This window comes from Piliocolobus tephrosceles, chromosome 5, assembly GCF_002776525.5.
Source record: "Piliocolobus tephrosceles isolate RC106 chromosome 5, ASM277652v3, whole genome shotgun sequence".
Classification (NCBI taxonomy): domain Eukaryota; kingdom Metazoa; phylum Chordata; class Mammalia; order Primates; family Cercopithecidae; genus Piliocolobus; species Piliocolobus tephrosceles.
This window is the reverse complement of record NC_045438.1, coordinates 5,015,464-5,027,788: the sequence shown is the minus strand read 5'-3', so window position 1 is coordinate 5,027,788 and position 12,325 is coordinate 5,015,464. Positions and strand designations below refer to the sequence as shown.

Genomic DNA, 12,325 nt, shown 5'->3' with positions numbered 1-12,325 from the left:
AAAGAATAATCAGTTTTCTCTGATTCACAGGTAGGAAACCAGTTGAACTATGTACCATACTTGATATGAAGTAATTGACGAATCAGATTTGTTGTGTTTATGTGCTTATATGCATTGTGTGTGTGTATATATGGATATATACATGAATATATACCTACATACATCCATGTGCATACACATATATACACATCCGTATATATGCATATATATGTACATCATATACATTTCCATATATACATATATTTATATACATATATGTATATGCATATAAATGTATGTGGATATATATGGATATACAATATGAATACATACTGATGTATGTGTATAAATCTATATCTATAGATAGATAGAAAGATAAATATACACACACGTACACTCCTTTTTCAGAGTCTCCATGACTTAGAGTTTTTCTACTTACCAAAAAAAGTAATTTTTATTCTAAAAATATTGTCAGCATTGTCTTCATAAAACAATTGTTGAACTTTATGAGACTTTTTTGGAATTTTGATGAAGGATATGAATCCTCAATTTCAGAGCACTGACACATCCTAAAGCCTTCTATGAACCCTCTGGGGACCCAAGAACCTAATAACAGAAATCTTTCCTTTAGAGTATGACATTTTGCTTTAATCACGTCCTGACCATTCCTCTGATTAACAATGTGATATTAGGAAAATGCATTAACATCTCTGGGCCTCAGTGTCCTCATCAATGAAATAAAATGATCTCTAAATTCTCCCTCTCAACGCTGGGTTCTAATGACTTTATGTCCTATATTTTAATTTTAGATGTGTAACTTCTCCCTTAAAAACTATTAGTTAAATATTTTTAAATTATTGGCTATTTACAAAAGAACATGGATTTTAAAGTATGAGTAGAAGTAAAACATATAACACCAAGAACACTAAGAGTAGGGTGGTAAAAATTAGGCGTATATAGTCATAAAGTTTTTAAATCATTTATGAAGTGAAGGATATATTTGGATGTTGACTTGATAAGTTGAAGATGTATCCTGTAAAAAATACTTATTTTAATTTCTAATGTAGCCTAAAAAATATAAATAGACACACCTAAAATGTCATTAGAGGAGATAAAATGGAATACTAAAAATTATTTTATTCACCCACAAAAACGGCAAAGAAGTAGAAACAGAGGAACAAAGAGCTAAGAGAAAAATGGAAGTCACACATCAAGATAAGAGACTTAAATCCAAATGTATCAATAATTACATTAAATGTAAATGAACCAAACGCCTTAATTAAAATGCAGAAATTGTTAGATTGTGTAAAAATGCAAAATCCTGCATGTTGTTTACAAGAAAGACATTTTAAATGTAAAGACTCAGATCAATTCCCAAAATGTTGGATAGCAGGCGAGGACTAACTTGCAGCTCCCATTCAATGGACAGAGCAGCATGTGGAGACTCACATTATGAACTTTTGCTCCAAGAACTACCACAGGAACATACCAAGACAGCTGAGAGAATCCACAGACCCTTTGAAGGAAGAGGCTTGCTGCTGCAGGCTTTGTGAGACAGCCAAAAAACTGAGTGCCCAAAGTGTGATATGGGGAGTGTCCGCCCCCAAACACACATCCTCTGTGGGAAACCTGAAGGTCCAGATCATGGGAAAAGGATCTGACCTCACCTGGAGCTGAGGCAAATTTAGAGCCAAGCAAAATACAGGGGTAGAGAAAGCAGCGGGAAGAGCCCTGTGAGCACTTGCAGACCCCAGGGAAGCCGTTCCTGACGTTGTCTTGCTGAGATCCTTGGGGAGGGCTGCCAGTGGAACTGGAGAAAGACCACAGAGAGAAGAAAAGTTCCAGCTGAACTTTGTAAAAATTTCAACCAAATACAAAGTTTCCTGGACAGAACCTGGCAAAGAGGACAAACAAGGAGTGCAGATATGAACACAGAAACCATGACAGGTGGAAGGTATGAAACCTGAAAGCCCTGCTTGCTTTTTCAGCAGGGAGGCTTGTAACTTGCAGCAAGTTCTTAGCCCTACTCACTGGCTGCATGGGGGACCCAGTGGGAGTGAGACTGGCCTTTCAGGATGTGTGGGAGTTGGGCGAAGCCTGTCACTGCTGGTTTCTCCTCACTTCCCTGGTGGCCTGTATAAGGCAGTAAAGGCAGCCATAATACCCCTGGGAACATAACTCCATCCACCTGAGAACTACACCCCCATCCCCCACAGCAGCCACAGCAAGCCCCGCCCAAGGAGAGTCTCAGCTCAGTCATGCCTAACCCTGCCCCAACTGATGGTCTTTCTCTACCCATCCTGGTAGCTGAAGACAAAAGACATACTCACTTGGGGGCTCTATGGCCCCACCCACTGCCTGAGAAACCTGAATACTTATCCAGGTGACTCTAGGGCAAGCTTGTATCTTCCCTATACTACTGCAACTAATGCTCTTTTGAAAGTGCTAGCTCCTGGCTGGAGGCCAACCAACACAAAATCAGTGCACTAGACAAAAGTACCACAAGGGACCCTCCCAGAGTCCACTTCAGTCCTCTGCTATCTCCACCAGAACAGGTACTAGTATCCATGGCTGAGAGACCTGAAGATGAATCACATCTTAAGAGCCTTTGCAGACACTTCCCAGTACCAGCCTGGAGCTGGGTAACTCCGCTGGGAGGCTAGACCCGGAACAGAAATAATAATCATCGCAGTTCAGCTCTTAGGAAGCCCCATCCCTAGGGGAAGAGGGAGAGCACCACATTAAGGGAGCACCTCATGGGACAAAAGAATCTGAACAGCCTTTGAGCCCCAGATCCTCCTCTGACATAGTCCACCCAAATCCAGAAAAACAATTCCAGTAATATTACAAAACAAAATTCTTTAACATCCCCAAAAGATCACACTAGCTCACCAGCAATGGATCCAAACCAAGAAATCTCTGAATTGCCAGAAAAAGAATTCAGAAAGTCAATTAATACGCTAATCAAGGAGGCACTAGAAAAAGGTGAATACCAACCTAAAGAAATTTTTTAAATGATACAGGATATGGATAGAAAAAATATCCAGAGAAATAGACAGCATAAATAAAAAACAATCACAACTTCTGGAAATGAAGGACATGCTTAGAGAAATGCAAAATACACTAGAAAGTCTCAGCAATAGAATCAAACAAGTAGAAGAAAGAACTTCAGAGCTTGAAGACAAGGCTTTTGAATTAACTAAGTCCAACAAAAACAAAAAAAAATAAGGAATAATAACCAAAAAAATGTACAAAGCTTCTAAGAAGTTTGGGATCCTGTTAAATGACCAAACCTAAGAATAATTGGTGCTTCCAAGGAAGAAGAGAAATCTAAAAGTTTGAAAAACATATTTGAGGGAATAATTCAGGAAAACTTCCCTGGTCTTGCTAGAGATCTAGACGTTCAAATACAAGAAGCCCAGAGAACACCTGGGAAATTCATCACAAAAAGATCATTGCCTAGGCACATAGTCATCAAGTTATCTAAAGTCAAGATGGAGGAAAGGATCTTTAGAGCTGCAAGGCAAAAACATCAGGTAACCTATAAATGAAAACCTATCAGATTAACAGTAGATTTCTCAGCAGAAACCCTACAAGCTAGAAGGGATTGGGGTCCTATCTTTAGCCTCCTTAAACAGAACAATTATTGGCCAAGAATTTTGTATTCAGCAAAACTAAGCTTCACAAATGAAAGAAAGTCACAGTCTTTTTCAGACAAACAAAGGCTGAGAGAATTTGCCACTAACAAGCTAGCACTGCAAGAACTGCTAAAAGGAGCTTTAAATCTTGAAACAAATACTTGAAATACACCAAATGAGAACCTCCTTAAAGCATAAATCTCAAAGAACCTGTAAAACAATAACACAATAAAAACAAAAACAAAAACAAGGTAATTCAGGCAGTAACTAGCATAACGAATAGAATAGTACCTCACTTCTCAATACTAACACTGAATGTAAATGGCCTAAATGCACCTCTTCGAAGATACAGAATTGCAAAATGGGTAATAATTCACCAACCAAATTTCTTCTGTCTTCAAGAGGCTCACCTAACACATAAGGAATTCACAGAAATTCAACGTAAAGGAATTGAAAAAGATATTCCATGCAAATGGAAACCAAAAGTGAGCAGAAGTAGCTATTATTATATCAGACAAAACAGACTTTAAAGCAATAACAGTTTAAAAAGACAAAGAGGGAAATTATATAATGATAAAAGGACTAGTCCAACAGGAAAATATCACAGTCCTAAATATATATGCACCTAACACTGGATCTCCCAAATTTATAAAACAATAACTCCTAGACCTAAGAAATGAGAGAGGCAGCGACACAATAGTAGGGGCTTCAATACTCCACTGACAGCACTAAACAGGTTGTGATGACAGAAAGTCAACAAAAAAACAATGGACTTCAATTATACTCTAGAACAAATGGACTTAACAGATATTTACAGAATATTCTAGTCAACAACTGCAGAATATACATTGTATTCATCAGCACATGGAAAACTCTTCAAGACAGGCCACATAATAGCCAAATAAACAAGCCTCAACAAATATAAGAAAATCAAAATTAATATATAAGTATACTCAGACCACAGTGGAAAAAAAAATTGGAAATCAACTCCAAAAGGAACCCTCAAAACCATGCAAATACATGGAAATTAAATAACTTGCTCCTGAATGATCACTGGGTCAACAATGCAATCAAGAGGGAGAGGTAATAATTATTTGAACTGAACAGTGACATAACCTATCAAAACATCTGGGATACAGCAAAAAGCAGTGCTGAGAGGAAAGCTCATAGCATTGAATGCCTACATCAAAAAGTCTGAAAGAGCACACACAGACAATCTAAGGTCATACCTCAGGAACTAGAAAAACAAAAACAAACCAAACCGAAACCCAACAGAAGAAAAGAAATAACAAAGATCAGAGCAGAACTAAGTGAAATCAATAGAAAAAGGCAATACAAAAGGTAAATGAAACGAAAAGCTGGTTCTTTGAAAAGATAAACAAAACCGATAGACCATTAGGAAGATTAATAAAGAAAAGAAGAGAGAAGATCCAAACAAGCTCAATTAGAAACAAAATGTAAGACAGTATAACCAATACTACAGAAACACAAAAGATCATTCAAGGCTACTATGAACACCTCTATATGCACACACTAGAAAACCTAGAGGAGATGGATAAATTCCTGAAAATATACAACCCTCCTAGATTAAACTAGGGATACATAGAAACTCTGAACAGAGCAATAACAAGAAGCAAGACTGAGATGTTAATTTAAAAATTGCCAACAAAAAAAAGTCTAGGACCAGACAGATAAACAGCTGAATTTTATCAGATATTCAAAGAATTGGTACTAATTCTATTGACACTATTCCAAAAGATAAGGAGGGAATCCTCCCTAAATCATTCCATGAAGCCAATATCACCCTAATACCAAAACCAGGAAAGACATAACACAAAAAGAAAACTTCAGACAAACATCCCTGATGAATATAGATGCAAACATCGTTAACCAAATACTAGTTAAATGAATCCAACAGCATAGCAAAAAATAATCCATAAAATCAAATGGGTTTCATACCAAGGATATAGGTATGGTTTAACATAACATACGCAAGGAAATAAGTGTGATATACCACATAAATAGAATTAAAAACAAAAATCACATGATCATCTCAATAGATGCAGTAAAACCACTTGACAAAATTCAGCATCCCTTTATGATTAAAACCTCAACAACACTGGCGTAGAAGGGACATATCTTAATGTAATAAAAGTCATCTATTACAAACCCACAGCCAACATTATACTGAATAGGGAAAAGTTGAAAGCATTCCCTCTGAGAACTGGAACAAGACAAGGATGCCCAGTCTCACCAGTTCTGTTCAACATAGCACTGGAAGTCCTAGCTAGAGTAATCAGAAAAGAGAAAGAAATAAAGGGCATCCAAATCAGTAAAGAGGAAGTCATACTATCACTATTTGCTGATGACATGATCATATATCTAGAAGACCCTAAATACTTCTCCATAAAGCTCCTAATACTGATAAATGAATTCAATAAAGTTTCAGAATACATAATTAATGTACACAAATCAGTAGCACTGCTATACACCAACAGTGACCAAGCTGAGAATCAAATCAATAATTCAATCCCTTTTATGATAGCTGCAAAAATACACTCACAAATGTACCTAAGACGATGAAAGACTTCTGCAAGGACAGCTATACAACACTGCTGAAAGAAATCATAGATGACCACACCAACACGGCACACATGTACATATGTAACAAACCTGCACATTGTGCACATATACCCTAGAACTTAAAGTATAATAAAAAAAAAAAAAGAAAGAAAGAAAGAAGGAAAGAAAAACAAATCATAGATGACATAAACAAATGGAAACATATCCCATGCTCATGAATGGGTAGACTCAATATTGTGAAAAATGACCATACTGCCAAAAGCAATCTACAAATTCAATGTAATTCACATCGAAATACCAGCATCATTCTTCACAGAACAAGAGAGAACAATCCTAAAATGCATGTGGAACCAAAAAAGAGCCCACATAGCCAAAGCCAGACTAAGCAAAAAGAACAAATCTGGAGGCATCACATTACCTGACTTCAAACTGTACTATAAGGATATAGTCACCAAAACAGTGTGATACTGGTATAAAAATAGGCACACATATCAATGTAACAGAATAGAGAACCCGGAAATAAAGCCAATTACTTACAGCCAACTGATCTTCGACAAAGCAAACAAAAACATAAAGTAGGGAAAGGATACCCTATTCAACAAATGGTGCTGGGATAATTGGAAAACCACATATGCAAGAACGAAGCTGTATCCTCATGTCTCGCCTTATACAAAAATCAACTCAAGATGGATCAAAGACTTAAATCTAAGACCTGAAACCTTAACAATTCCAGAAGATAACATTGAAGAAACCCTTCTAGACACTGGCTTAGGAAAAGACTTTATGACAAAGAACCCAACATCAAATGCAACAAAAACAAAGATAAATAGATGGGACTTAATTGAACTAAAAAACTTCTGCACAGCAAAATAATAAGTAGAGTAAACAGACAACCCACATAGTGGGAGAAAATATTCACAAACTATGTCTCTGACAAAGGACTAATATCCAGAATCTATACGGAATGCAAACAAATCAACAAGAAAACAAACAAACCATCTCAAAAAACAGATGTTGGCATGGATGTGGTGAAAAGCGAACACTCTTACACTGCTGGTGGGAATGTAAACTAGTACAAACACTATGGAAAACAGTGTGAAAAGTCCTTCAAGAACTAAAAGTAGATCTACCATTCGATCCAGCAATCCCACCATTGGGTATCCCCCCGGGGAAAAGAAGTCATTATGTGAAAAAGATACATGCACATGCATGTTTAGAGCAGCACAATTCATGATTGCAAAAATATGGAACCAGCGCAAACACCCATCAATAAGTGAATAAAGAAAATGTGGTGTGTATACACACACACACACACACACACACATATATATACATATGCAACAAACCTGCACGTTGTGCACATGTACCCTAGAACTTAAAGTATAATTTGAAAAAAAAAGAAAGAAGGAAGGAAAAAAAAATCGTAGATACATATGAATACTACTCAGTCATAAAAAGGAACAAAATAATGGCATTCATAGCAACCCAGATGGAACTGGAGACCATTATTCTAAATGAAGTAACTCAGGAATGGAAAACCAAACATCATACATTCTCACTCATAAGTGAGAGCTAAGCTATGAGGATGCAAAGGCATAAGAATGACACAGTGGACTTTGGGGATTTAGAGTAAAGGGTGGGAGGAGGGTGAGGGATAAAAGACTACACACTGGGTACAGTGTACACCGCTCAGGTGATGGGTTTACCAAAATTTCAGAATTCACCACTAAAGAACTTATCCATGTAACCAAACACCACCTGTTCCCCAAAAACTTATTGAATTAAAAAATAAATTTTTTTTTAAAAAGAGAAACTACCTACTGGGTAATATGCTTGTTACCTGGGTAACAATCTGTACCCCAAATCCCCAGGACACGCTATTTATCTATAGAACTTACCTGCACATGTACCCCTTAAACTAAAATAAAAATTTTAAAACTAACAATAAAACAAAACAATAAATATAAATATTCAAAGCAGTTAAAAAGCAAATACATGGAAATAGTTGTACTATGCAAACACTAAGCAAAAGAAAGCTGATGTGGCCATAGTAATATCAGACAAAGGACTCTTTAAGATGAAGAATATTAGCATAGATGAATAGGAGTGTTTCATAATGATAAAAAGGCAATATAATCAAGTATATAGATAATCAGCCTACTAAATATAAAGCACCCAAATACATTAACCAGAAAGAACTATAGGCAAATGTATAATCACAGTTGGAGACATACCAAAATCTGTTGAATACAACTAATATAGACCTTGAAAGAAACTCATAGTTTTAAATGCCAGTGAGTGGAATGATACAAAAACAATGACCCTTCTTTTCAATCTAAAAAGCTAGAAAAATAACAGAAAATTATGGCTAAAATAAATAGAAAAGGGAAAATAATAAAAATAAGATTAGAAATTAATGAAATCAAAAATTGACAAAACAGAAAAAAATCAATAATACCAGAAACAGATTATTTGAAAAGATAAATAAATCTGACAAACTTTTAGCAGGAGTGATCAAGAAAAAAAGTGTACCAATAGCAGAAGTATAAAAGGATATCACTGCAGACACTGTAGACATGAAAATTATAATAAGAGGATATTATTAAATTTGACAACTCGTGGAAAATGACAAATTCTTGAAAGCATGAATTACCAAAACTGGCTCAAGAAGAAATACAAATAAATAACCATATATCCTTAAAAGATACTGAATTTGTAATCAAATAATTTTCCACAAAGAAAAGTCCAGGTCCAGATGAATTTGCTTGTGGATTTTATCAAAACTAAAGAAGAATTAATAGCAATTCTATACAAATGCTTTCAGAAAATTGAGGAGAGAATGCTTCCTAAGTCATTTTTGAGACTACTCTACCTCTTACTAAAGTATTCTAGAAGAAATCTACTAGGACATAGAAATTAACTTAAAAATGTATAACATACAAAGTCATATACAAAAAGCAATTATATTTTGCCACACTAGTAATGGACATTTAGAAAAGGGAATTTTAAAAAATAACATATACAAAGTGTCAAAAAATTAGATACCTAGGCATTAACCTAATAAAAGATATTTTAGACATCTACACTAAAAACTATAAAACACTGCTGAGAGAGATTTAAAAAAACCTAAACAAATGGAGAGATACATTATTTTCATTGATTGGAAGATTCAAAATTTTAAGATATTCATTCTCCCTAAACTGAAAAGAGATTCAAAATTCCAGCAGGATTTATTCTAGAAATTTGTGAGATGATTTTAAAATCTATTTGGAAAGGCAGAAGATCAAGTATAGCCAAAATAAAAATATTGAAAAAGAAAAGCAAAGTAGAAGGACTGAATTTGCCTATCTTCAAGTTCTTCTCTGAATTTACAGTAATCAAGACAATGTAGCACTGGCAAAAAGAATAAACAAATATATCAAAGGAACAGAACAGACAGTCCAGAAATAGACCCATACATACACAGTCAAATTATTTTTTCTTTCTTTCTTTTTTTTTTTTTGGCAGAGTTTCACTCTTGTTGCCCAGGCTGGAGTGCAATGGTGCAATCTCTGCTTACTGCAACCTCTGCCTCCCAGTTTCAAGTGATTCTCATGCCTCAGCCTTCTGAGTAGCTGGGATTACAGGCATCCATCACCATGATTGACTACTTTTTGTATTTTTAGTAGAGATGGGGTTTCACCATGTTGGTCAGCCTGGTCTCAAACTCATGACCTTAGGCTATCCACCCGCCTCGGCCTCCCAAAGTGCTGGGATTACAGGCGTGAGCCACCATGCCCGGCCCAAGTTATTTTCAATAAAGGTCCCAACACAACTAAATAAAGAGAAAATCTCTTCAGCAAATGGTCCTAGAATAACTGAATATCGCTATAGAAAGGAAAAAAAGAAAACTTTAACTCATATCTCACACCATACCCCAAAATAAATTTAAGATGAACTACAGATCTAATCATGAAAACTAAAATGATAAAGCTTCTAGAAAAAATAAAGTATAAAATCTTCACAACTTTGGGACAGGCTAAGATTTCTTGTAGAAAACACAGAAAGCACAGAGTATAGAAAATGCGTAAATTGGACTTAATCAAAATGAAATTCTGCTCATCAAAGCACACCACCAGATAAACTAAACACTGAGAGAAAATATTCACAACATATATTTTGACAAAGTGCTTATATACAGAACAACTCAATAACGAAAAGACAACTCATTTAAAAATGAGAAGAATACTGGAACAGGCACATCATAAAAGAAGATACATAAATGGCCAATAACAAATGAAAAAGTGATCAAAATTGATAGTTACCAGGGAAGTGCTGGTTAAAATCACAATATTTACTGCTCCCCACACCAAAGAATGGTGAATATAAAAAAGATTGCCAAAGCCAACTGTTGAAAGGATATGGAAGAATGAGAATTTTCATACATTTTTATGGGAATGTAAAATGGCACAAACATTTTGAAAAACTGGCAATTACTTAATAATATAAACATCTATCTACGCTATCACCCAGCAATTCTACTCCTAGCTATTTATCCAAGTATACATCCACAAAAAGTCTTGTATGCAAATACTCAGTTTTATGCATAATAACCAAAATTAGGAAGCAATTAAAATGTCCATGAAGACATGCATAGAATTGATACACAGACAGTGGTATCTTCACACAGTGGAATATTACTCAGCAATAAAAAGGAAAAACTAATATACATAACGACATGAATGTATCACAAAAGATTTTACGCCAAGTAAAAGAAGCCAGACACAAAAAGTACATATTTCTGGAGGGTTGTACTTCCAGATTGATTGGGAAGGAGCACAGGAATTTTTCCAGATTGATTGGGAAGGAGCACAGGAATTTTTTGTGATGATGGATTTGTTCTACGTCTCAAAATGCATTTGTCTAAACTGATGTAATGGAATACTTAAGATCTGAATATTTTATGTTATATATATTTTAACTATTTTTTTAAAATAAAAGTGTAAAATTTATTTTTAAAATATCTGACAATGCTAATGTGGAAGATGTAGAGATGCCAACAAGAGCAGGACAGGGGGATAAGTTTGAAGACACAGATCAAGGAGATAATTTCATGTGGTCCCTTTCACTCTCTAGTTTTCATTTAAGACATCACAGGAAGAGTTCTGCCTTCATTCCATAATGTATACTCTATTTTGTGAAGAAGCAGAAAAGCTTATCCATACACTTCCTGGGCTCTTAAGCAGCATTCTCCTGAGTGTCTATACCGTACTCTCTTTATACCCCATCACAGCACTTACCATATTCTACTGTAACTAGTTATTTACAAACCCCTTTACCCTACAAGCCCAAAGCCTGCAACACAGTGGATAACCAGAAAATGTTTATTGAAAGAATAAATGAATTTTTATGCATTATCATTTATGACTGACAAGTATGCTTCTCAATCAATTGCCTTTGAGGGACTCTACTTACCTCTGTCCCCGAAGAACAGCTGTGTACAGGTGAATACATTGACTGTCTTGAACCAACCAATACAGGAGCCCATCACTGAGGTCTAAAGTTAGAGCAATCACCTAAATAGAAAGTAAGGTAAGAAAATAAACCAAATAAATATTTGAAGCATATCTTTGTGAACAGGTCACACTTATGCTATAGATTTCTTTAACAAACTCTTTGGAATAAAAAATTCAATAATGTTTTCTTTTTTCTGAATATAAAAGTTATATGATCACACTTATTACTATGCTATTTGGATATAAACACTGGTGTCCTAAAATTTTACAAAAAGGCAAGGAGTATATTATTCACTTTTATATACTTAGCTCCAGTAATAATCAAAGTATGATTCTCAGACCTGCAGCAACAGCATCACCTGGAAACTTGGAAAAAATACAAATTATCAATCACACTCCAGAGCTACTGAATCTGAAATGTTGAGCCTGCACCAAGCTTGCCCACAGCCATCTGATCTTTGACAAACCTGAGAGAAACAAGAAATGGGGAAAGGATTCCCTATTTAATAAATGGTGCTGGGAAAATTGGCTAGCCATAAGTAGAAAGCTGAAACTGGATCCTTTCCTTACTCCTTATACGAAGATTAATTCAAGATGGATTAGAGACTTAAATGTTAGACCTAATACCAT

The 12,325-nt window shown here is 35.3% G+C and overlaps 1 protein-coding gene across 1 annotated transcript in view; it reads right to left on the bottom strand.

The window, feature by feature from the left end:
- The window catches only part of ROS1 (ROS proto-oncogene 1, receptor tyrosine kinase), a 142,127-nt gene that overhangs the window by 81,942 nt on the left and 47,860 nt on the right, over positions 1-12,325 (bottom strand). The window contains exon 17 of the mRNA XM_023218993.2: positions 11,655-11,755. Within this exon, the coding sequence (XP_023074761.2) occupies positions 11,655-11,755 (101 nt within the window). The remainder of the gene's footprint in view (positions 1-11,654; positions 11,756-12,325) is intronic.